The sequence below is a fragment of the Dendropsophus ebraccatus genome, chromosome 5, assembly GCF_027789765.1.
Source record: "Dendropsophus ebraccatus isolate aDenEbr1 chromosome 5, aDenEbr1.pat, whole genome shotgun sequence".
Taxonomy (NCBI): domain Eukaryota; kingdom Metazoa; phylum Chordata; class Amphibia; order Anura; family Hylidae; genus Dendropsophus; species Dendropsophus ebraccatus.
The window spans coordinates 16754793-16782101 of NC_091458.1; the positions used below are offsets into that span (position 1 = coordinate 16754793).

The 27309-nt window shown below is 47.8% G+C and overlaps 1 protein-coding gene across 1 annotated transcript; it reads left to right on the forward strand.

Annotated features, from left to right (window-relative positions):
- Window positions 1-3558: 3558 nt before the first annotated feature.
- Window positions 3559-26762, forward strand: TMEM123 (transmembrane protein 123). The gene is made up of 5 exons (XM_069969594.1): window positions 3559-3753; window positions 14795-14980; window positions 19220-19315; window positions 21230-21377; window positions 25297-26762. The coding sequence occupies exons 1-5, from the start codon at window positions 3666-3668 to the stop codon at window positions 25319-25321; spliced, it is 543 nt and encodes a 180-aa protein (XP_069825695.1). The 5' UTR covers window positions 3559-3665; the 3' UTR covers window positions 25322-26762.
- Window positions 26763-27309: the final 547 nt, after the last annotated feature.

Sequence of the window (27309 nt, forward strand, 5' to 3'; positions counted from 1 at the left end):
TTAACAAGACACAGGGGAAATTCTGGGAAATCCGGGAAGTCTGCTCAGCCCAGGGCAGGGACCTGGGATCTTGTGCTACCCTAACAGGACGGGTATCCTGACACTATAGGGAATAAGGTGGTCAGATCTAAGTTATCTATCAAAGTACAAAAAGAGTGTCAGCTCACCCACTGTTAACTCGGCTACACGGATCTACTTTTGGCAAAGTGCTTGAACATCCAAAGGAAAAAATAATTTAAATAATTTAAAAATAATTTCAGTAAAACTTTAACTTATTTTAGTTTTATTTAAAGATTCGGTAAAACAGGACAATTCACACCATTGTGCAACACACCTTTTGGTGCGTTTACACAGAGAGATTTATCTGACAGATTTTTTAAGCCAAAACCAGGAACAGACTATAAACACGGAACAGGTCATAAAGGAAAGACTAAGATTACTCCTCTTTTCAAATCCATTCCTGACTTTGGCTTAAAAATTTTTTAGATTAATCTGTCTGTGTAAATGCACCATTAGTCTCTGATGAGACTAAGGGCCCTATTCCACAGGAACGATAATCGGTCGAATCGGCTCCATTTGGCCGATTATCGCTTGGTGGAATAGAGAGAATGATTAGCTGATGATCGTGTCATCGGCTGATCGTTCATTTAGGGCCAGACCTAAAATCATCGTTCCCCCACCGCACATCGCTACAGTGGAATAGCGGTGCGCGGCGGGCGACCGACGATTTGAGAAGCGCAGCATACATTACCTGTCAGGTCTTCTCCTCCGCTCTGTCTTTCTCCCCGGGTCCCGCGCGCTCTAGCTTCAGAATGGCCTGTCAGGTGATGGAGCGCTCAGCCAATCACAGGCCGGGACCGCCACGGCCTGTGATTGGTTGAGTGACCTGTCAGCTGACAGGCCATTCTGAAACTAGAGCGTGCGGGACCCAGGGAGGAAGACAGAGCGGAGGAGAAGACCTGACAGGTAATGTATACTGCAAGGGCTGCAAGGACATCGCTAACGATGTCCCTGCAGCCCTCGCTCAACGTTCATCGGGCCATGGAATAGATCTAGCAGATCGACACTCGTTTACATCGTTGATCGGGCCCTGCTCGGCCTGTGGAATAGGACCCTAAGAAACTAAGGTGTGTTGCACAATGGTGTGAACTGTCCTGTTTTTTACTGAATCTTGAAAAAAAGCAAAATTGAAGTTTGACTGAAATTCGCTGGATCAGTTCTCTTTTCCTTTGGCTAAGTTATCCATACATGAGTATGAGTATCTTCTTCTGTTCTTCACTACGCTTATCCAGGCAGAGTTCACAGCTACATTGGACAAGGACCTTAAAGGACAAGTGCCATGAAAAACTTTTTCCCAGTAATTGAAGCACATTACAAAGTTATATAACTCTGTAATGTGCTTCAATCACCTATGTGCCTCCCTTCCCTGTCTTTTCCCCCCTCCACCCCCCAGCAGGAAGTGTCCTGACTCACACAGACCTGATTACTGTCGTCACCGTCACCAAGCTCTTCTCTCAGCTCCTTCTCCTGTTACACTAGCCTCCCCCCTCCCCTTCCTTGTCAGGTGACAGGCTTGCTCAGCTCCCATTGGCTGAACAACTGCAAGCCATCACTTATCTCACTTGCTTATCGTCCCTCCGACTGACTCCAGCACATAGGCAGCTCCCCCCTCCCCTCATACCCTCTCTCCTGCTGCCGTGGACTCAGTGAAGGAGTCATGTCACTAGAGAAGATAAGCTGAGCAAGCAGAGTCACCTGACAAGGAGGGGGAGGGGCTGGTGTAACAGGAGCTAGAGCAGCCCTCCTGCTGATGACTCATCCTCACAAGAAGGAGCTGCCTGGTGACGGTGACGACAGTAATCAGGTCTGTGTGAGTCAGGACACTTCCTGGTGGGGGGTGGAGGGGGGAAAAGACAGGGCAGGGAGGCAGATAGGTGATTGAAGCATATTACAGAGTTATATAACTTTGTAATGTGCTTCAATTACTGGGAAAAAGTTTTTCATGGCACTTGTCCTTTAAGACACTCCTCTACTCTCACTCCTACAGTTACTACCACTTCTACCTCCCGCCTGCACCTGCAGTTACTGAAGCCTTATTATTGTATTGCACTGAAGATTTTAAGTAAACGGACGTTATTCTGGTTAAGCTCCTGGACTCTGTTTATCATTCTGCTCCTACACACTAGGTTACACTTGGGTTATGCAAACCTGCGGAAGTAGTGCCTGTCTGATCTGGGGTGGGTACCAATGCTACTCCAGGCTACCGGGACAAGTGCCCAAGTGACCCTACACCCACACAGCTGCAACTACACCGCCAAAGCTACCCCGGCATGCGGCACCGGACTGCTTTGCCGCAAAGCAACCCCCTTTTCCCCTACCAAAACCTTATTATATTATTACATATATATAGTCCAGGCGATTTTAAGAAACTTTGTAATTGGGTTTATTAGGCAACTATGCCATTATCTGCAGTCAAAAAGACTTTCCCCAGGTTCCCCCCTCCTCTCCTTCACTGCTCATTATCAGGGAATCTCGACTGTTTTACATCAGTCGAGCCCTGTGTAACCTATGGAGAGGGGAGGGGGGAGGAGGGAGATTAGTCACCAGCAGAGAGCAGAGAAAAAAGGATTACACAGCAAGAACTGTGTGAACGCCGCTATTCAGAGAGAGAGGTCAGTGCTGACTTCGGAGGAGATAGCCCAGTGATGTAGCTGTAAATTAACTCTTTGTTGTCCTGTTTTGGTGCCACATCTCCCTCCACTTCTCCATAGACAATCATTAAGACAGGGGGGAGAGCTTCACACTGCTTTTTCATAATAAAAATGCATTTTTCAGCTAATAAACCCAATTACAAAGTTTCTTAAAATCGCCTGTACTATTGATTTCTGCAAAAAAAAAGCAAGGGGTTATCCAGCGCTACAAAAACATGGCCACTTTCCCCCTCTCTTGTCTCCAGTTTGGGTGGGGTTTTGAAACTCAGTTTCATTGAAGTAAATGGAGCTGCACCTGAACTGGAGACAAGAGTAGGGGGGGAAAGTGGCCATGTTTTTGTAGCGCTGGATAACCCCTTTAAGGGTAGAGGAGAGTAGTCTGGGGCATCCAAGATGGCAGTGATCCAGGCAGCGGGCCTTTATTTTGCGCTACCTTCTTTATGACATAAACGATTGTCCGCACAGCTCATGGTTGCCATGGTGACAACAGATAGCCACAGTCATCTGAGCATTAACCTTTTAAGACCACACTTGTGACCAGGTAAGCGGCTTATGGTTAGATTACTAAGAACACTAGATAATAAGACACCTAAAGATAGTTGTAAATGTAATATGTTATCTTCTTAAAGGTTTTTTTTTTTTTTTTTTTTTATGTCTCCATCACTTGTGAACCATGGAATGATAGTTATAATATATAATACAGAACCTTTTCCGGTGGTTTATAACTTTATGACTGACGCGTCAGCTCCTATGACGTCATGACGTCACCCCTGGATCTGGAACGCACTCTTACCACGCCTGTACGTTTGCGTTCCAGCAGGCTGCGCGCCGTAGCCACGCCCCTCTCCTCCCTCAGCGCTCCACACGTTTCCCGGCAGGCTGAGGCGGCCGCTGGTAGATGCGCAGCTGCGGCAGTGATTGTGTGTTGCTCGGTGACGCGGCTGCCGGTACACGATGGAGTTATCGGTGGGTTCCCGGGGCTGGCTGTGGACGGGGCTGCTGCTCCTGGCGGTCTCCTGCACGGCTGGAGCGGAGGATCCACGTGAGTCCGGGCAGTGAGGGGGGAGGTAGAGCCGCTGGGGCTGTGTACACACATGGCGCTGGGGTCAGGGGTGTGCGGCTTCCTCGGGCGGTGAGGTAGCAGTGCTGACTGTGCGGGAGGAGCTGAGGGAAGTGGTAGTGAGGGCTGCTGATGTTACAGGCGGAGCCCCCCCATAGTGGTGAGAGTACAGGCAGAGCCCCCCCATAGTGGTGAGAGTACAGGCGGAGCCCCCCCATAGTGGTGAGGGAACAGTCAGGGCCCCCCTATAGTGGTGAGAGTACAGGCAGAGCCCCCCTATAGTGGTGAGAGTACAGGCGGAGCCCCCCTATAGTGGTGAGAGTACAGGCGGAGCCCCCCCATAGTGGTGAGGGAACAGTCAGGGCCCCCCTATAGTGGTGAGAGTACAGGCGGAGCCCCCCCATAGTGGTGAGAGTACAGGCGGGGCCCCCCTATAGTGGTGAGAGTACAGGCGGGGCCCCCCTATAGTGGTGAGAGTACAGGCGGAGCCCCCCTATAGTGGTGAGAGTACAGGCGGAGCCCCCCTATAGTGGTGAGAGTACAGGCGGAGCCCCCCCATAGTGGTGAGGGAACAGTCAGGGCCCCCCTATAGTGGTAAGAGTACAGGCGGAGCCCCCCCATAGTGGTGAGAGTACAGGCGGGGCCCCCCTATAGTGGTGAGAGTACAGGCGGGGCCCCCCTATAGTGGTGAGAGTACAGGCGGGGCCCCCCTATAGTGGTGAGAGTACAGGCGGAGCCCCCCCCATAGTGGTGAGAGTACAGGCGGGGCCCCCCTATAGTGGTGAGAGTACAGGCGGGGCCCCCCCCCATAGTGGTGAGAGTACAGGCGGGGCCCCCCCCATAGTGGTGAGAGTACAGGCGGGGCCCCCCCCCATAGTGGTGAGAGTACAGGCGGGGCCCCCCCCATAGTGGTGAGAGTACAGGCGGGGCCCCCCCCATAGTGGTGAGAGTACAGGCGGAGCCCCCCCCACAGTGGTGAGAGTACAGGCGGAGCCCCCCCCCACAGTGGTGAGAGTACAGGCGGAGCCCCCCCCCCACAGTGGTGAGAGTACAGGCGGAGCCCCCCCCCCCCACAGTGGTGAGAGTACAGGCGGAGCCCCCCCCACAGTGGTGAGAGTACAGGCGGAGCCCCCCCCCACAGTGGTGAGAGTACAGGCGGAGCCCCCCCCACAGTGGTGAGAGTACAGGCGGAGCCCCCCCCACAGTGGTGAGAGTACAGGCGGAGCCCCCCCCACAGTGGTGAGAGTACAGGCGGAGCCCCCCTATAGTGGTGAGAGTACAGGCGGAGCCCCCCTATAGTGGTGAGAGTACAGGCGGAGCCCCCCTATAGTGGTGAGAGTACAGGCGGAGCCCCCCTATAGTGGTGAGAGTACAGGCGGAGCCCCCCTATAGTGGTGAGAGTACAGGCGGAGCCCCCCTATAGTGGTGAGAGTACAGGCGGAGCCCCCCTATAGTGGTGAGAGTACAGGCGGAGCCCCCCTATAGTGGTGAGAGTACAGGCGGAGCCCCCCTATAGTGGTGAGAGTACAGGCGGAGCCCCCCTATAGTGGTGAGAGTACAGGCGGAGCCCCCCTATAGTGGTGAGAGTACAGGCGGAGCCCCCCTATAGTGGTGAGAGTACAGGCGGAGCCCCCCTATAGTGGTGAGAGTACAGGCGGAGCCCCCCCATAGCGGTGAGAGTACAGGCGGAGCCCCCCCATAGCGGTGAGAGTACAGGCGGAGCCCCCCCATAGCGTTGACAGTACAGGCGGGGCCCCCCCTATGGCGGTGAGGGCGCCCCTATAATGGAACATGCCACAGCAGACACTTTTGGTTGAGGAAACGTGATTAGAGATGCGAGAACCTGGAGCAGCTGGAGTCGATCCGAACCCAAACGATCAGTATTTGATAAGCGGCGGCTGCTGAACTTGGATAAAGCCCTAAGGTTGTCTGGAAAACATGGATACAGCCAATGACTATATCCATGATTTCCACATAGCCTTAGGGCTTTATCCAACTTCAGCAGCCGCCGCTAATCACATGCCGAAAGTTCGGGTTCGGATGGACTCCAGCTGCTCCAGGTTCGCTCATCTCTAATGGTGATGTAACAGCGGCTATAGGACGTCACCGAGGTCTCTTCCTTCTCCCTGCAGAGGAATTAGTTTTTATGTTTTGCTTCCTGAAAAGACTAGACAGGACTGAGGCAGAAAAGTCCACAGGAAGTCCCCCTCCTCCTCCCCATAACAAAATCCTCTAAAACCTTGAACCTCAGTCCCTGCCCTGTCGGCACCGTGTAGCCGCAGTCCCTGCCCTGTCGGCACCGTGTAGCCGCAGTCCCTGCCCTGTCGGCACCGTGTAGCCGCAGTCCCTGCCCTGTCGGCACCGTATAGCCGCAGTCCCTGCCCTGTCGGCACCGTATAGCCGCAGTCCCTGCCCTGTCGGCACCGTATAGCCGCAGTCCCTGCCCTGTCGGCACCGTGTAGCCGCAGTCCCTGCCCTGTCGGCACCATGTAGCCGCAGTCCCTGCCCTGTCTGCACCGTGTAGCCGCAGTCCCTGCCCTGTCGGCACCGTATAGCCGCAGGGGAGCTTACAGGGTTTTTCCAGGTGATTACCCAACCTGCTAGACCACTATACACCCCAGCATTGATGATGATGCGGAGGCCTCTGGACTCTTTCCAGTCTTCAGCTGGTGCTCTGTAGTAGTGAGGACCCCCAGTGGGGCGCGTCCATATACTCTGCTGTTTTTTATTCTATCCTTAGTGTTTATAGACAGTATATAGCATCAGGAGAGCAGGAAGCCAGTGATATATGACTTCCTTGTCCAGGCCCGGGGTTCAGCATTGCTCCTGTTTCTCATGTAAATCACTGCCAGAAGGGTAAAGAGTCCGGAGCAGCCAGGAAATTGTGTCCTCCTACCCCCGCCCCCCCCCCCCCCCCCCCCCCCCCCCCCCTTCCTCCAGGACAGACACGAAACTCACAGCAATTCAGATGGGAATTGTAGTTTTGCAACAGCTGGAGGGCTGCATGTTTGACACCCCGACTCTAGGTCTTTGTCATTGTATAATAGATGATTCCTATCTAGCGGTAAGGGTCCATTCACACAAAGATTATCTGCCTAAGATTTGAAGCCAAAGCCAGGAACAGACTATAAACAGAGATCAGGTCATAAAGGAAAGACTGATATTTCTCCTCTCTTCAAATCTATTCCTGGCTTTGGCTTCAAATCTTTGGCAGATAATCTTTCTGTGTAAATGGACCCTAAAAGAATCTAATGAATTTGTTCAGTCCTGTTAAAGGGGTTCTCCGGCAAAAAACATTGCTTTCAAATCAACTGGTGTCAGATAGTTATACAGATTTGTAAATTATTTCTATTTATCTCCAGTCTTCCATTACTTATTAGCTGCTGTATGTCCTGCAGGAAGTGGTAGATTCTCTCCAGTCTGACACAGTGCTCTCTGCTGCCACCTCTGTCCATGTCAGGAACTGTCCAGAGCAGGAGAGGCTTTCTATGGGGATTTGCTCCTGCTCTGGACAGTTCCTGACATGGACAGAGGTGGCAGCAGAGAGCACTGTGTCAGACTGGAAAGAATACAACACTTCCTGCAGGACATACAGCAGCTGATAAGTACTGGAAGACTGGAGATTTTTTAATAGAAGTAATTTACAAATCTGTATAACATTTTTGCCACCATTTGATCTGAAAGATTTTTTTTTTACCCCTTTAGGGTTCCCTTACAGCAGCAAAATCTGCTGTGTATTTCCAGACACTGTCATTGTGAATAGGGTTACGTACAACTTTTTTTTTTTTTGTTTAATATATATATATATATATATATATATATATATATATATATATATATATATATATATATCTATCTCCCGGTGCGTGTATGTGAACGCCACCCCCCCCCCCCCTTAACCTGGAGTGGTCCGTTGCATACATTACCTGGTCCGCGCTCCGGCCTCCTCCTGCTGCTCCCGCCTCTCTGACGTCTTGCTCAGCCAATCAGTGGCAGGACACCAGAGAAAGGGGACATGTGTATATAAGGACGGAGGGTCTGCCCCATGGTACATAAGCATAATACATGTACAGGTCTCATCCTGACCACTGTCAGTAATACGGATGTACAGTAATCTGTCGGCATTGTCCCCCCTTCCCATCCTCTTGTACGGCCGTGACCTGTTTCCCAGCTTATCTAGTGATAATCCTCAGCTGGTATAGTTGATATATTGCACATGTCCCATGATGCTTGGTAAATCCTTGGTGCGGGGCTCTACTCCCGTTCCCATGCAGCTATGTGATCTCCTTGCTTTGCCCATAACTATTGTCAAGGCCGTGTAGTGTAGAGATTACCTGTCTGTTTTATTGCACACAGAGGCGGACTTATCACTTGTGCAGCCTATTCAGCTGCACAGGGGCCCAAGCCAATAGAGGGGCCCGCCAGGCTCAGACTCTAAAGTGTCAGCTCAGCATGGCACCTGTCTGTAGTGGGCCCTCCAGGCAGTATCAGCACCCGGAAAGTGCGGGCCCCCTGCTCCTGGGGGGCCCACTTAGTGACTGGCTGCTATGCCTGGCCGGGGCTGGTTTCCCCTCTTCTCCTGCGCCCTGCTGACAGCCCCTCCTGTACACCCCACGTCCGACATACCTTGTGAGAGGAGAGAGTGTGTAGTGACAGGGGTTATGGCAGCCAGAGACAGGACTGTGAAGAGGAGCGACAGCAGCAGCTCTGACAGTGAGTGATTATTGGCGGTGTGTCTGTCAGGCTGCTGGAAGGTGTACGATAGAGAGGACTGTGTAAGAGAAAGCACAGAGCCCCCCACCCTCTGATAACTGCAGTCTGCATCCCTCAGGATGTGCTGGGATTTGTAGTACAAATCAACTCAAGGGGTTGTCCTCTCAGAAACTACAGCTCCCAGCATTCTGAGAGCTTCATAAGTATAAGGCATTCTGAGAGTTGTAGTTATTGTTATTCCAGGAGCTGTGGTCCCAGATAAATCCGTGCAGGATGGGACCAGACCTGCATGTCGCTTCTGATGGGTTCTTTCTTTGGGTGCCCCCCATGATCAGTTCTATTGGTGGCCACAGGTACCCATTCCTAAACTGGGGCCTGCACAGACTACAGTACAGTCCTTTAGTGGTCCCTGGCATCTGTGCTGGGCTGTAGGGCCATGGCGAGAAACCAGGACACATGTACCGGATACCCGGGCGTACATATGTGTGTGTGTGTCTAAGGCAGAAAGGGGGAGAAACTAATAGGTTATTGGGGCCCAACACATTTGTTGCACAGGGGCCCCCTGCAGTCTGTGTCCGCCCCTGATTGCACAATGTGTCATGTATACAGGAGATTTATAGCACAATGACTGACTGCATGTGACCGTCCTTACATTCCTGGTGCCTGTTTACAGAGACTATTACAGGGCTCAGGGCGACCAGGTCTGTGAGAACTATCACTAGATGTACCTGCAGCTTAGGGTCCATTTACACAGACTATAAACAGAGATCAGGTCATAAAGGAAAGCCTGAGATTTCTCCTCTTTTCAAATCCATTTCTGGCTTTGGCTTCAAATCTTTGGCAGATCTGTCAAATAATCTTTCTGTGTAAATGGACCCTTAGGGTGCGTTTACACAGAAAGATTTATCTGACAGATTTTGGAAGCCAAAGCCAGGCATAGATTTGAAAAGAGGATAGATCCCAATATTTCCTTTATGACATGATCCCTGTTTATAGTCTGTTCCTGGTTTTGGCTTCAAAGATCTGTCAGATAAATCTGTCTGTGTAAATGCACCATTATTCCCTAGATATGGATCAGAGTCAGACCTGCAGCTGTAGCAAAACTACGATTACGACAGAGCTACAACCTGCCGCTTTCCAGGCATGACGACAACTGTAACGTTTTGCAACATCCGGAGGGCAGCAAGTTTGATGCCTGTGACTTACTACATTTCCCCTGAAAATAAGATCGTGTCTTACATTAATTTTTTGCTCCCAAATGTTTGAGGGGATGTCCTATTTTTCCATGAAGAATAATTCACATGTCAAATGCAGAGCAGGAACCCAGCGTAAGGTATGGCGGCGTCCGGCCACCAGGGAGAGCTCACCACAGCACACTGGTACAGCACAGCAAGAACAGTGTAGGGTATGGCGGCGTCCGGCCACCAGGGAGAGCTCACCACAGCACACTGGTACAGCACAGCAAGAACAGTGTAGGGTATGGCGGCGTCTGGCCACCAGGGAGAGCTCACCACAGCACACTGGTACAGCACAGCAAGAACAGTGTAGGGTATGGCGGCGTCCGGCCACCAGGGAGAGTTCACCACAGCTCAGTAGGGACAGTTTACAGTATGGCTGCTTCTGGCCAACAGCGGGAGCTCACCACAGCAAACTGGTACAGCACAGCAGGGACAGCGTATGGCATGGCAGCAGGAGACTATATCTGGCGATAGGGGACATCGGGAATGGCGGCAGGGGACAGGCCTCTTGATGCTTTGCCTGCACATTTACAAGTAATAGCCGCAGAATGGAACGTTGGGGGTTGGTGGCAGGTTACAGTCTTCCTGTCCTGCATGCAGCTACTCTGCAAATGACGGTGAAGGTAGGGGACAACAGCGGCAGGCTAAAAAGAATCCCAGCTGCATGCCCTGGTGGTCATGTTTCCAAACAAAAACTTTGCTTGGTCTTCCTTCCGGGGGAGGCTTTATATTAATTAATTCAGGAAAACCTCTCTAGGTCTTATTGTCTTGGAAGCAGGGTATAATACAGGGCAGATGCTGTTGTCTTCAGGACCTTGTGATTGTTTTGCTCGCCATGTGGCCGTTGCATCACTCTTGTTTTGGTCTTAGTTGTTGTACTGACTAACCAGCGTCTTATGATGCGGTGTGACACTGATTTCCTTTCTTGGCAAGCGATACAGACAGGAAGTGAAGCGTTCAGTCTGAAGATGTACTGAGGACACTTTCATGTAAGCCAGAAATACGGGCGTTCAGGATGTCAGAAGACTTTCCAGCCCTGTTTAATCTTTTACAAACCAGTAAGATTCCCCAAATATAATCTATCGGCCATCGATTTGTTTAATCTTAAAGTTTTTCATGTTCAGAAAATGTTCAGATTTCCCAGAAAAGTCCGGTATTCGGTAACAGAGACCTAGAAGACGTCAGAGTCTCGTACCAGACGATTTCAGGGAAACAGAAAGACTAAACAAATCAACAGCAGGCTCCTTAAGGCCCTATTCCACTGAATAATTATCGGCCGCTACGGACGATAATCGTCCTGTGGAATAGAGTGCAACGATCAGCCGACATCGTTCATGTCGGCTGATCGTTGCAGTCGCTTGTTGTTCAACATGTTGAAAAAAAAGCGACTGATATAGCAGCGATCTGCTGCCGTCGCTCCGTTGAATAGTAGCATGCTATATCCTATGGGCTGCCCGAACGATCAGCGATCCCCCGGGCAGCTCCCCGCCGCCCCTACCGCACTCACCCGCTCGCTGCGCTGAATAGCGGCGGCAGCGAGCAGGGAACGATTAACGACTAATGGTCCTTCTACGCGGAGCGATAATTTGCCCAATCGAGTGTTTAACAATTTTGAGGCAACGACTTTGTTTTTATAACGATCAGCGTTTAGACGAAAACATAAATTGTTTGAAAAATTTTTATTGCGATCACTTAAGACCATTACACACAGGGTGAATCTTTGAAAGGGTGCCTTCACACTTACCGGATCCACTGCGGATCCAGGACCATTCACCCTAATGATAGCACATACCCGCAGCGGGATTGACATCCCGCTGTGAGTATGAGCTTTAACCCCCTGATGCCCGCAGCCCCGCCGCATCCCCGCCTCCTGCAGCTCCGCCACTGCCCGCATCCCCAATCGCCGCCCGCAAGCATCCCAGCAGCCAGCACGCATCCCCGATCGCCGCCTGCATCCCCCATCATCTCTGCAGCCCGTCTGCATTCCCGATCGCCGCCCGCAGCCCACCCGCATCATCCCCGTAGCCCGCCGGCCGCCGCCGGGAGCATACATTACCTGCTCCTCGGCGCAGCTGCTGGGATGATGCTGGGGGGATGATCGGGGATGCGTGTGGGCTGCAGGGATGATCGGGGATGCGTGCTGGCTGCGGGGATGATGGGGGATGCGGACGGGCTGCGGGTGCCGATTGGGGATGCGGGCGCCGGGACTGATGGGGGCAGCGGCGGAGCTGCAGGAGGCGGGGATGCTGGCGCCAGGGGGTTAAAGCTCATACTCACAGCGGGATGTCAATCCCGCTGCGGGTATGTGCTATCATTAGGGTGAATGGTACCGGATTTGCAGTGGATCTCGCTCCGAATTCGCAGAAGTGAGATCCACTGCGGATCCGGTAGGTGTGAAGGCACCCAAAGACTGTTTAGACGAAGCGATCTGCGAATTTTCAGCGAACGACCAACAATGATTTGAGAACTTGTTGAAAGATCCCGATAAGCGATTTCTCGCTCGTCGCTAGGTCGTTTGCTGTGTTTACACGAGACTATTATCGCTGAAATGCGATCGTTATCGCGAATCTTTCACCGATAATCGCTTCGTCTAAATGCACCATAACGGTTACAAACGAGATTGTTTATCGTTAACCTGAAATCGTTCACCATATTACACAGAACGATGGCCGTTAGTTTCCGATCGTTATTGTGATTGTTACTATGATCGTTTATTCCTTCTGATCCCAGGAAACCAATGAACAATGTGCAATTACACTGAACGATTAGTGAACAAATGCGGAACTTGAGCGAACGAACGTGGAATTACAGCGAACGATTAACGATAATTTTAGGTTCAGATCTAAATCAGCGACATTCGAAAGATTTTTTGATCGTTGCCTACAATTACTCAGAACGATTGTTTAAATTCGAATGATATAACGATTTTTTGCACGATAATCGTCCCATGTAATAGGACCCTTAGACTGGGATTAGATTGCGGAATTGAATGTTCTGTTTTCGCACATAAAAGATTGAGGCCGCTGCCTCCAATCTATAGACTACTGCAGAACTACAAATGTCAGCATGCCCAGACAGCCTGGTGAACTCTGCCAACAAGTACTGATCAGCGCAACATCAAAAGCACGGCTATACTGTGTAGCAAAAAGAGCGCCACCTCTGTCTCCAGGTTGTGTATGGTATTGCAATTCATCTCCATTCACTTCTATAGAAGTGAGCTGCAATACCCCACACTCATACAGGGAATGGTGCTGTTTATGGAAGGAAGCGGACATGCTTTTGTAAGCCTGGATAACCCATTTAAAGGGCTTTAAATCCGCAACCAGAATGTGAAAATCTGGTTGCATAATCTACTAGTCTCAATGAAGTCTTGTATGTGAATGTGATCTGTGTAAGCCGGACTATGTGAACAGCTTTGTGGATATAGTCTCCTGAAATTGGGGGGAGGGGGGGGGGGGTCCTACACGGAAAACGGTATGAGCCTCTTTAAAGTGCAAGCAAACTTTAAAAGGGTACTGTAGAGGAAAGGAATGTTTTCAATGCAACTGGTGTCAGAAAGTTATACAGATATACTTTTAGATTAAAATCTACGGTTTTCCAGTACTTATCAGCTGCTGTATGTCCTGCAGGAAGTGGTGTATTCTTTCCAGTCTGACACAGTGCTCTCTGCTGCCACCTCTGTCCAGAGAAGCAGCAAATCCCCATAGAGAACCTCTACTGCTCTGCACAGTTCCTGATATAGACAGAGGTGGCAGCATAGAGCACTGTGTCAGACTGGAGACAATACACCACTTCCTGCAGGACATGCAGCAGCTGATAAGTATAACTTTGTATAACTTTGACAGACGTTGATTTGAAATCATTCTTTTCCCCCTGTGCAGTACCCCTTGAAACAAACGTCTTAAATCCCAACCAGTCTGTGGACTTTCATTGAGTTACACACTTTATTTTCTGTCAGACATGAGGCGAGATGTCACTGACCCCACGGGGTTGTTGAACTTTCGGCTAATAGTACATTACAAAACATTGTGCTGTTCAGCAGGAAACATATAAAAACCCTTATAGCAATAATACCGCAGGTCATCCGCAACCAGTCGCTTGCACTGATTACTTATCAGCAATAATTCACTATACATGAGTGTCCGCAGCGCTAATTCCGTAGTGTGAATAGACCCTTACACCATTATACGTTATGTGAGGACGTACTGATTTGGATCCTTTTTGTTCTCCAAGGATATAATTTGCTAACACCCCCCTTATTCATGATACATATATGGCTGACGGCTGTCGCCCCAGATTCTTACAGAGGTGACGCCGTCTCGGTGTCCGTTGTTTGGCAGCGATGAGAGGCTCTTGTCCCAGTTTTACCCCTATTGTCGCAGACCTGATGTCGGGGATACCAGCCAGGTATCCTGGAGCGCGGTGACTCCTGCGTTTCCTCCATGGTGTTTACATCTGTCCTTATTTGTGTCCTGTTTCACATAATAGCGAGTACTTGTCACAGAGCCGCCACTTGTAGCATAAGGATGTGTTTTCTACATAACGGACTGCTGTTAAAGTGCACCCGTCATGAGGGTTTGTTACAGTGTATCAGCATAGGATCCTCTGCCGTCCCTGGGTCATACGCTGGGAACCCAGACTGATACATTGTAACAAACTGCATCTAGCCTGTACATCATGGTACCATCCTCATAGGGGGTGCTGTGATACCTGACACCCCACTGGTATGGCCAGGGTTAGAGAGAACTCTATGGTTTTCTAAGGGGATTTGCTGCTGCTCTGGACAGTTCCTGACATGGACAGAGGTGGCAGCAGAGAGCACTGAGTCAGACTGGAGAGAATACACCACTTCCTGCAGGGCATACAGCAGCTGCTAAGTACTGTAAGATTGGAGATTTTTTTTTTTTTTTTTTAAATATAAGCCAATTACAAATTTCTGGCAACAGTTGATTTAAAAGAAAGTGTGTGAACTGCCCCTTTAAAGTGTTACTGTTAACGTTAAAAATGCTCTTTTTAATAAATTGCCAAATTTAAGTTTTTTTTAACTCTTTAATATCTGTTTTCGTTCATAGCAATTTCAACGATTGCTACTCCAGTTACAAGCAAGGAGAGCAGCACATCGCCAGTCACCACCACAATGCCTTCCACCACCACGCCTGCGTCCAATGCCACCAACCCCAACGCCACTGCTCCTGCACCAACGATCAATACTACTTCTACCAGCACCACAAAGCCCGTAACAACACCAACAACGAAAGGTAAGCCTCCTCAAGATGCTATCCTCCGGTATTTTGATTCTGTTTTGTACAATGTGGAGATAAATACGTATGGCGTTACACATGGTTCCAATAGACTTCTGCCGTATATATCTTCACCTTGCTGGGAACCTGCCACCCTCCAGCTGTTGCAAAACTGTAATTCCCATCATGCCTGGACAGCCGCAGGCTGTCCAGGCATGATGGGAATTGTAGTTTTGCAGCAAGTTTCCCATCCCTGTCATAAACATTTTTTTTCTAGCTGAATCTCAAAACTACCCCCCTCCCCCCCCGCATCCAACGTCCACCATCATGTCAGTCAGCACTGAACTTGTATTGTCCATTGTCTACTAAAATAAAGTACAGAAGTGTCTGGCGGCTCCTACTCAGGGGTGGGGGGGAGATCCGTCCATCTCTGCTTTACATTATGTGCTATGTGTTCACATTCTCCATTGTTCATTGTGACGTCTGGGATCGCGGCTTCTGCCGTGTTTATATTTTTTACGCTAACAGATACATTTGCTGTTTTACCTACAACATGGTTCTATACTTGTACAGCGCCCGCCGGCTGCCCTCAGCTCTCACCGGTTCTTTCTGAATGTTTTATGATACAGTGACCTCCCGTAAAAATTCCTACTGGTTAAGCAGGGTGACAGCTTTATGACATTTTCCATCTAGATTTTACTCTTATTTCCCTATTTTTGCCTCGTAGAAGAATTTACGGTTATAAAAGTCAAACGCACTGATCAGCCATATTAATAAAACCTATTGTCTGTCACCTCCCTGGGCTGACGCATTATGGCCAGGAGTCCTGTAAGGTGCGGCCTCTATGTTTCTCCAGCACATCCCACAGATGATTGATTGGCACTGAGATCTGGGGAATCTGGAAGCCGAGTCACCACCTTCATCTCTTTGTCCTCTACAATGTCTGCAGTGTGGCCCCCGGGGTTCTATCCGCTGCCATTAGGGGGTCCCGGTGCCATGAAGGGTGTAGTACAATGGTCAGGTAGGTAGTCGGTGTCACAGTAACATCCACATGATGCCAGGACACAAGGTCTCCAGCAGAACATTACCCATCACACTGCCCCCGCCATCTTGTCTTCTTCCCATAGTGCATCCTGTTGCCATCTCTTCCCCAGGTAAGTGACGCACACGCACCCGGCCGTCCACATAATGTAATGTGATCTATCAGACCAGACGCCTTCTTTCATCGTCTGATGACCATTGTAGACAGATGACCATTGTAGACACTTTCGGGGGTGGACAGGGGTCACATGACTGGTCTGCAGGCCCAATACATGTTCTGTGTAACCTGACTCCTTTCTATCATAGACAGCAGGAGGTTTTTCAGATCAGACTCCTGAGGTACATCAATGATCCTTGGCCCCCATGATCCTTTTCCAGGTTGTCCGTCCTTTTACACTTTTGGTCGTTACCAACCACTATATACTGGAGGCCCCACAAGACCGTCTGCTCTGGAGATATCGAACCCTGTCGTCTGCACATCACTATTCCCCCTTTATCACAGTCGCTCACATCCTTACACTCGTCCATTTTTTCTGCTGTTAGCATTAAAGAAGTACTCTAGCCTGGGGTTATTTTTATTGTACAGCCATTCTCCCGCCCCGGCCACCGCTTCCTGGTCTGGGCTGCGGCTGCTATTCAGCAGTTGTAGCGGAATCCGACCTCAGCCGCTGAATGGCTGAGCTGCCTTGAGACGTCACATCTCAAGCCGCAGCTCAGACAAGGAAGCGGCAGTGCAATCCGGGACCCAGCGATGGAACCGGGGAGGTAAGTGACCAGCGGCCTCTATATCCACCCCCTTCCCGGCCGCACAATAAAAATATCCCCAGCCCGGAGTACCCCTTTAACCTCAAGAACTGACCGATCACTTGTTGCCCGGTATACCCTATCATCACAGGAGCCATTGTCACCAGATAATCCATGTTGTTCACTTCAGTTTTAATGTAACGGCTGATCAGTGTGTGTATAGAGAGGTGCTTGTTCTAGAACAGGGATGGGGGAACCCCACCCCAGTTTATGTAGTAAGAAGCGTGCACCTCTATAATCTGCTAGATTACAGGCAGAATATGAGATGAAGTATTGCTTTGGGGCTGTCCTGTCTGGCTCCCATTGTGCTCTGTTATATCATCCTTGTTCATAAGTTCGTACAGTAGTGACATTTCATATCTGTCTCTGAGCTGTAGTCTCGCCCCTACAGAAACTCCCTGTCGTCCGGATACATGGGAAGCCATAGACCTATCCTGTCTGTACCGCCCACCCTGTATAGTCCAGAGTTCTCAGTCTGTATTTGACTACCAGACACCCCTCGTACTATATTCCCCCATAATCCACGTTGCTAAGAACTGTGCGATGTCGGTTTCGAGGTGTTTGTGTGTTTTGCATTATGTGGTGTTTCTTTGAACCATTGAGGCTTTACATGTGATGACATGCAGTCTGTGTTCTGTGTCCTACACATGCTTCATGAAGGAGCCGAGCGCACGCTATCCACACAGGTAAGTGCAGACGCCTCCATTACCAATCATAGGACTCACAGATGTGCATATATATATATATATATATATATATATATGATAGAGAACGTGGTAATATTTGTCTGGAAGCTGAAATATAGGTTGATTCCTGTGTGACGCAGCAGAGCTGAGCTGTATATTGAATTGCAATTGCACATGATGTTTTTGGATTTTCCTTTGGGGATGTTCATGAGGGGGCCATTAAAAAAAAAAATACATGGTGGATTTCACTGTAAATTCCCTAGAAAAATCTGTTTACATTCTGTGCAGGTTTAGTCACAGACCAGATGTAGATATCGCCCTTAGGCTTTGCAGCCGTGTTTCCACCTGCTTGATCTGCAGCATTTCTGCTATTGGGAGATGTGGGCGAAGGCCTCAGGTGAACTGGGGCCCGAGTTATCACTGCGTTCAGAATTTTATGCGCACAGTGGGAGGTGGATAGGAGCCGTGCAACCTATTCATTGATGGCCGGTCCCCAGGATAGATCAGGGGTAGAGAACCTTGGCTCTCCATCTGTTGCTAAACTACAACTCCTATCATGCCTGGACAGCCAAAGCTTTAGCGGGATCAGCACACAGTGAACCCAACAATCAGCGGCTCACCGGACCACATTGCCTGTATACACAGAGGACAGGTGGAAGCAGATAGCTCTGTGAATGATATAGAGGCTATGCTGCTTTGAAGTAAATGAGCAGAGCGGCAGTAACCCGGCATGGCCACTACACAATGTACGGCACTGTCTGCTCCCAGCTCTGTTCTCTGTACACTGTGGTTCTGGTATACACCTGCCACCTAGATGTACTGCACATCCACAGAGTAAATGTTAGAACATGGCTGTAACTACTAAGTGCTATTCAGGATTGAGAAGTGACCATTAGACCCCATATACTTCATACATACTTCAGGCTCAGACGATATTCGTGTATACCAGTGTATGGGAATGTTAAGCGTAGAGAAGCTCCAGGGATGAAGCTGACATGTGATCTGCTGCTATCATAGTGATCAGTTCCCATCATGTTCTCTCAGTCTTCTGGTCTTGTGACATTTCATGTTTATCAGTTCTCCGCTGGGCTGTCAAGATCCATAAGATGCAGAGATGACGAGATTTCACTGAATAAACAATAGAAACGTAACATTAGTTATTCTTGTCCGACAGGCTCGCACACGGCAGTAGATTTTCAATTATGTGGCAGACCCTCATGTATAGGATTTCAGGTCATGTGACATTGATTGGCTTTTAATGCACAGAGACGGGTGTGCGTTCACGTTGTGCCGTCCATAACAAAAAAAATCGGTCATATTAAATCCAACATAACCAGTTGACATCTGCCATTAGATGAGATGTCTGGCCACCAAATTCAACATATTCACCTACTTCAATGTGTATGTTTAGCTTAAAAGAGATGGGGTACCGTCCTATTTACTACTGGGGGGTTAATAGACTCCATATACTTGGGTGAATAAAGCCGCATGTTGTGGACAGTCACGTTTTTGCTTATTGCCTTGGACCTTACCCTTTTAGGGTGTGAGGGATGACATAGCGGCACAGCTCACGCTATATACTAATATGGTCTGTGTGGGTGCGGTGGTAATATGTAATAATACTTTCTAGGCTGGGAATGGGATGAGGTAACATATGTATATAGCATAGGATCAGTGTTGTATAGATGGACAGAGATTCATTGATTTCTTTTGTTCTTTTATTTAGGCCCTCCATTGACAAAGGCCACCACAACCCCTGTGACCACCAAAGAAACAGTAAAGACCACCAGCGTCGCCACCTCCACCTCCAGTCCTGTCACCAGTACGTGGTATTTCTGTATTAAAAATCATATACATGTGTAATGTCATTCGTCAGTGTGACTTCCGTCATCCCTGCCGCGTTCCTTACCCCAGTTTCTGTGGACCACATTCAAATCGCTTATTACCTCACTGACAGCTCTCCCTGCTCCACTAATGACATCCCCATCCCATCACATCAGTGAGGCTGCTGCGGGATCAGGACGTCATCAATCGCTGGACCAGGAGAGGAGAGTGTGGTATAGTTAGTTAACAGCCCTAGTGGTCTGCCGCTTAAAGCGTACCTGTTGCAAACACCTTTTAGTTTTAAGAAATTATCAAGGGTTGTGATCGCAAGCAGTTTTTCAATATACTTATTTTATTTTTATACATACGTCTATGCTTCCTCTATGCCTGAATGTGGCCTTTTCTTTGTTCAAGAAAATAGACCAAACACAGGAAGTCCGTAGTCCTTTGTGCGCTTACATAAGGGAAGACCATCAGGCAGCTGTGGGCAATTACCTTAATTATATTAACTTTTGCTAATTCTATTATCCGCTCTGCAACTTACCAGGAGACAATGCTCTTCATTTAACAAATCAGTCAGTGTCATGTTATTGTGTAGTTACAGAGGTTTTGGTGCTGTGAGACAGGAGAGCTGACCATATAATGCGAGCACCCCCAGGATTCTCTGCTACTGAGTGTGGACGCGCAGCAGTTATACACATGTGCAGTGAAGACTTGTCCCACTCTGGGCACACTGAGGAATGGCTGTCAGTTTATACCGAGCCATGTCTGTGAGTGCACAAAGGACTGAGATTTCCTGTGTTTGGTCTTTCTGAACAGAGAAAAGACCAAATATCAACACACAGCGGTGCGACTTTATTCAGGTGGTACCTTGCTGTTTGAGTCTACTGGCAATGACATCATCACTCTTCTGAGTCTCTTCTTTACCAATTCATTTTGGAAGTCAGGGTCTCCCGTGCATCTCTGAGAGCACGGTCTTAGAGATGCATTGAAGAGTCTGACTTCCGCCTTCCATTAGCTGGGGCGAAGCTAATAAGAAGAGGTTGGGAGGGAAATGAAGCCGTGCCCCTGGAAACTGATGATCAATGTTAAGTGTACGTATCAGCCTGCAGTGGGGGAGGAAATAAAAAAAAAAAAAAAAAAGTGCACTGCTTCTTTAAAGGGAATCTGTCGCTAGGTTTATGCCGCCTTATATAAAGGCAGCATAAACTAGTGACAGAAATACAGAACAGATCGGTGTATTATCTAATTCTGTTCAGCCGTTCGTCTAATATGCGGGAGAATATTGTTCTTGCCACTCCCCTCTTCCTCCTGCTGCTGATTGACAGGTGACTGCCTATACACAGCATAATTAGATAACTGCCTATCAGCTGGTGGGCGGAGTTTTCTGCTTCTCATGAATATCCAGGTTTACTGAGCTCATGCACATAATGGAGAGGACTATTTATTGTCCGTTATTCAGGAGGATATCTCTGAATCGGCTGCACAGAACAATGAAAGTGATATATCATCCTGTTCAGCTTCTCTGTCACTAGTTTATACTACCCTGAGATAGGACACCATAAACCTGCTGACAGTCTCCTTAAAAGCGGTATATTGCAAAACTGCTTGCACTCACAATCCCTGTTGACTTTTTTTTTTTTTTTTTTCTTTTCGCAACAGTGCTTCTTTAATGTTTTACCAAATCAGATGACCCCCTTTTATGTAGCCCTTCATTGTCTTCATTTTTAGGATAGTTAGGATCCCATGCTACTGACATTGAAGATAAGGACATTGCTTATAGTTGAACTCATGGTCAGGTCCCAGGGTCAGGACTGGCAGCAAAGCATTGACACTGTGTACAGTATCCAAAGGGCCCCAGAAATCCACATCCGGTCTCAGACGTCTATAACTCCTCTTTGTATTCTTGCAGGTTCTATCTCGGCCTCATTACAGCAGAGATCTGGGTTTGATCTGGGAAGTTTCATAGGAGGAATCGTGCTGACACTTGGCCTTTTGGCAGCGGTCTATTTCGGATGCAGATTTTATAACACAAGAAGAGGCGTTCGCTACCGCACCATGTGAGTAAAGCCTTTTGAATAAGCTTTTGGTTTAAGGGGTTATCCAGCGCTACAAAAACATGGCCACTTTTCCCCTCTTGTCTCAAGTTCAGGTGGGGTTTGTAATTAAGCTCCATTTACTTCAATGGAACTGAGTTTGAAACCCCACCCAATCTGGAGACGAGAGGGGGAAAAGTGGCCATGTTTTTGTAGCGCTGGATAACCCCTTTAAGTTCTCAGACCATGGTGGAGGGCAGTCAGTTAACCCTTTCAATACTGCGGTGTAAAGCCGAATGATAGAGGATCACTTGTCAGGTGTCTGAAACTGCCGCTACCTGATTGATGGATCACTTTGGCAGTGATGGAGGATAGGAGTAGATCTCTGCTGGTGCAATGTATTTGTAGCAATTTTACTGAGCCACCAAATACGGGTAACAAGTCACTTGTAGTTTTGATTATGTAAAAACAAAATCCTACATAATTTGCTAAATTCCTGTTGCTATGGTTTTTTTTTTTTTTCACCCCACAAATATTTTTATTTTTAGTTTGGCTGTATGTTTTATAGTAAAATTAAAGGCGCCATAAAAAAGTACAATTAGTTCCACGAAAAACAAGATGGCTGATATCGTTCCGTGTAATAAAGACAACGATCGGCTGAGGAAAGGATCATCAGCTGATCACTGTCACGTGCGTCACTATTACACACAGCTGACATGCTAGGATAAAGAGGAAAAAAAATAAAGATTATACTTACCTGTCCCTGCGTCCTGCTGCCTTGTTCCTGTGTTCACGCTCACCTGCCCACTTCCAAACCGGTCTATGAAGTGACAGACTACTCAGCCAGTCACTGGCTGCGGTGCTGTCCCATGTTGGCCAGTGATCGGCTGAGCGGCCTGTCACTTCAGAGACTGAATGAGAAGTTCTAGTGGCGACTGTGGTGAGCGAAGAACACAGTGACAAGACAGCAGGACACCAGAGTCTGGACAGGTAAGGCCATCTCTTTATTATTAATCTATACCAATATATATATATATACTATATATCTATATGCTGCTCCAGAACCTAACCCCACTGGCAGCAACAAAATAGGGGGAGAATAGTAATCTTGGTTTAGATCAGAGCCCCTCTAGACTTCACAGTTCCCCTACCTACCTACCTAACCAATCCTCTTCTATTGCCAAGCCACTTCTTTCCCTTTGTGTATGGGGGGGGGGCACCTCATCAATAGTTATGTGACTGTAGCAGAAGCTAGGTGGTGACTTTATTGTCAGTTGTGTCATTTGTTGCACACTTAGAGGATGCAGACTGTCTGCAAACTATACGCATAAGTTTATGCAGTACACTTCACTACCAGCAGGTGTCGCCCAAGTCATTGCCAGCAAAACTATATTGACCTATGTAACACTTTTTAGAAAGTTCCTAGAAAGTTTTCGTAACTTTGTAGCCTTGTCCGTCCACATTAGATGAATATTAGCTGTAACTTTTAATCCAAAAGTCTTCAGCAGCACTAGAAATAGTAGAGTGTGGGTGCATATCTCACCAAACCAGACCCAGGTTCGTATGAATTACCAGAATAGACAAAATACCGCACTTCCAAGGAAATTTCACTTTTAATCACACCAGTGCAACGTTTCGGCCCGGCCCCGGCTCTGTGTGCGGGGGGCAGGCTCATATCCCCCCCAGTGTGACCATATCCTCTCCCCTCTGTGACACGGCGCCATTAATGGGGAATATGATCATCCTGGGGGGAGGGCCTGCCCCCTGTGCTCCAAGCTGGGCTGGTGCAAGGGAAAAGACCAACACCAAGCGCAGGGATCGGGCTACTTTTCAAAAAAAGAAGTGTGCCAACAGTATCCCCACGCCGGCGGCGATTCGCTGATGTGTTAAAAAAAAAAAAAAAAAAAAAAAAAAGAGGTACCATTCGTTTTAATACTCTGGGTGTTGCACCGCCTGCCCCGACATGTATATTTCTGTCCTATGAAATAACCTGATATAGTAATCTGAGTCAATAGGTGTAATGATACAGCGAGCATCTGTTCAGTCCCATCATGTAGGGGCGCTGATAGAGAATCACATGTACATTGGTAATAATCCTGGTATGAGATGGTGCCAGCTCATGTATTCTCTCGTCTCCTAGAGACAATGGCTGGGCTTGTGCCGCTAACGTCCTCAGGGTCATAGATCCATCGGGGAGATGTAACGTTGGTTACAGATACACAACTCCTCTCTATGGAGATAAATTACTAATCTGTGCAATTGCCATTGTTTCTACGTAAACAAGTTGTGTTATGCCCCACGTGTGACTGCAGCTCACAGCAACAGCTCCATACACACCAATGTGATCTACATATACATAGAGGAGTATTCACTTATTTTACTGGCTGAGTAATAATGAATCTGAATGTTATCCGTTCCCGTTTACATTGTTGCTTGGAGTGACTCAATAGTTCCTAACACACACACACCGCACGTGCGCTTGTCTCCACGTGTACGGATAAAACAAACTCTAGAAGTATTCCAACACAAGATTACATAGCAGGAAAAAAAAGTCATAGAGACATATAGTGGTACCTTGGTTTAAGAGTAACTTGGTTTAAGAGCGCTTTGGTTTAAGAGCTCACAGTTTTTCAAAATTGTCAATTGGTTTAAGAGCATTGCTTTGGTTTAAGAGCTCCCAGTACTGGGTGGGAGGGGGAGTGGAGGAGGGGCATGGTCTGCATAGCGGGGTCTACAGCCCTGTACTCTCACCCAGGAAGTCTCCCTCACCTTCCAAATCATAGCAGATCCACTTCAGGCTGGGGCTTACATCAGGGGACAGGACAGTGGAGGTCATCTTTCCATAGCTGTAACCCCTCTCTCCCCAGACAGAGTGCTGCATTTATGTGCCCACATCTGCCCTGCTCATTCCTCTCTGTCAGCCCATCCTCTCCATTACTGTACAGTAACTTATAATATCACATATTTTGCTGTTTCTGAATGTTTCATTTGTCCTACATATTATTCAGAATAATAATTCATTATTTTCGGGGTGTTGAACAATTTGTCTGCATTTCTATGATTTCTTATGGGAAAATTTGCCTTGGTTTAAGAGTGGATTTGGATTACAAGCGCAGTCCCAGAACAAATTATGCTCGTAATCCAAGGCACCACTGTATATCCAAAGTTTTTGGGTTTTGGGTGTTCAGCAATTGAAAATTTTTAGGTGTACCAGTCATAAGAGAAAACTTTTGACGTGTCACAGAGATGTCAAAAGTTTTCATCAGTGTTCTGACTGATCTGGAGAGTGCGGACTTCTCCCGTCTTGTTTTGCTCATTTGTCATGGTCTGACAACTTGGACCCCGACCGATCAAAGTTTTTGACATGTCTGTATGGCAAAACAGCCGATTAGGCTGATTAATACAGTGTGTGCAACTCCCATTATCTTTTACAGGAGTTGCATTAAAGCCAATGCACTTTATGTATGTCAGGTACATTGCTGCTTTTTTTTATTAATTTTTTTAAACCTTAATGGATCGGCGCCATGTTTTCCTTATCCTGGGACCCCCATCAAACACTCGAACGGGGGCCAGGTGTTCCCCCCCCCCCAAAGGAATGGTGCAGCAAGGTGCATGCGCTCTGGGCCTTCTGATCTGTCTATTATATTTAGAGACCAATAGAGTATGAATAGAGAGCTGACTCTGCAAACCTGTTCCGTTCATTCAGTGGAAAATAGACCTCTGTTTTTGGGATTGGTGGGAGTCCCAGCAGCAGATCCTCCACCAGTCCCAGCTACATATCACCAGTCCTGTGGATAGGGATAACTTTTAATCTTCAGTCTAATAAGTAAAGCTAAAATGATGTCCTGTGTAGACTGTGATCCACCAATGATATTACATCAAGAATCAGGACCTTGTGCTGTGTCTTCATTGTAACCTATTCCTCCCTTTTCTCCCCCCACAGAGATGAACACGAGGCCATCATTTAACATTCTAATCCTCATCTGGAATCGTCTTGCTACTCTTGGAAGACACATTTGTACAAATATAAGCTTCAGGTAAAACTCTGCAATCGGATCACGTCGTACGTTGCGTAACCGGATGATAATACGCGGGACTATTTTGGTTTCCATTAAAAACCACCTGGACAATCTGTATTCCCAGACATGCATTGCATCCTGCTGACCCTCCACCCCGGGGGACTGGTGTCGCGAGGCTTTCGGCTTACACTTTATGGGTTTAGTCTTCATGTCTCAATTGTCGCCATATTGACCATGCTGAAAGCTTTAACAGGAAAAAACCACTTTCCAGAATTGTTTATGCTGCGTCGCTGCCTTATGTTCCAGATTAGTATATAGTGTTTCTATTATTACTGCTAGGAGCCTTTACGTGAATCGCAGTATGACTGCACACAAGTTTTCTAAAATGTAATTTCTCAAAGACTAACGCTCCCACAGACTTTCCAGGGCCGCATGTAGATCCTAGAAGTTTAGCCATCCTTTCTGCCATCCCTAAAGTTAGAGCTTTAAAGTGCACCAGATCAACCAGCAACTATCTTCATGTCCCTAAAGATTCCCTCAAAGCTTTAAGATGATATTTCAGCCTTCTGCACTGACTAGAAGAGCACCAGAGACCTAGCCGGGCGATGTGTCTATCCTAGAGTTCAGGACACAAAGCTGCACCATCTACTTATTGTACGTGAAGCTTTTGCTGTGAGATTATACCGTGGCTCATTCCTATACTAGTGGGTTATTTCTCGGTCTGCGCTCACCAGGACGGCACTTAGAGAAGAAGCTCCACAAATGACTTGCAAGTTTCAGGATTTTTTTTTTTTCCTGAAAACGAAGTGAAGTTTTTGCTGTGGGTTTATAGCCGATTCCGATTCCATCATTGCACATGAAGATTTCAGCTATTCTTTTCTTTCTCTGTCTGCACTGAATACAAGAGCCCTAGAGAATAATCTGTGTATGGGAATTGCAGATTTTCAGACCCCCTAAAAGTATACGTGAAGCTTTCATAGTGCATTCACAGTGTGGCTTGTTTCCATTCAGTCACCACCACAGTGTGAACTTACCATGTTAGAGGTTTCAGCTATTTTGCGTCATTCCTATCTGTACTGACTTGGAGAGAGCTAGAGAAGAAGCTCCATATGGGAATTGCAGATTTCTTGTACATTTATCATGTTGCTCATTCTCCCTCCGCACCCCTGTGTGAATCCCACACACACATGCCAAAAAAAATAAAAATAAGTGACAGGGTCTCTTTAAAAGTACTTTAATCATTCCATCTCTCGAAGAGTATTTTGTAATGTGTTCTAGGAAAATATGAGGAACCGGACGCCATGCAATCCTCCCTTCCTGTTTGCCCAGGAAATATCCATCATGGTGCAGTGCGGGGACACAGGTCACAATAAAAGAGAATACAGAAATACCTATAGCTGTGAGTCTATTGAGTCCCATTCAGATAACAACTAAAGGAGTGTGCAGGGTGGGTGACAACCAAGATGGCTGCAACTGGAACAATTCGCCTGTGTGTTCAGACTGTAAAAATAAGGAATGGTCAGTGACTTCTGTTTTCGGAGGAGTTACCCTTTAAACTCTATTCTGCTGCTGTTGCCGACGCGTCTGGAAGAAATCTGCAGCGTCTGTCGCTTGTGGCTTGGGAAGTCCTCCTGTAAAAGGTTTCCATAAGCCTTAGTTTATGATTTTTTTTTTTTTGTGTTATATTACAGCTTGCTCTGTAACTTGTCCGGACATGCCTGCTTTTTATAGTGTGCACAATTAACTTGGAACATAGTGCAGCGGAGTCAAGGTTAATGCTCTTTCTTGGATTGTGTACATAACTGAGCTTTGATTTTTCCCCTCCGTACCGTCTTGTGTTATATAGTGCATTCATGCTGAGATGCCTGGATTTGCTTCGGTTTTAGTTACACCCTCCAACCTCTTCCCCTGGCCCAGTTCTCGCATTCATAGTATGG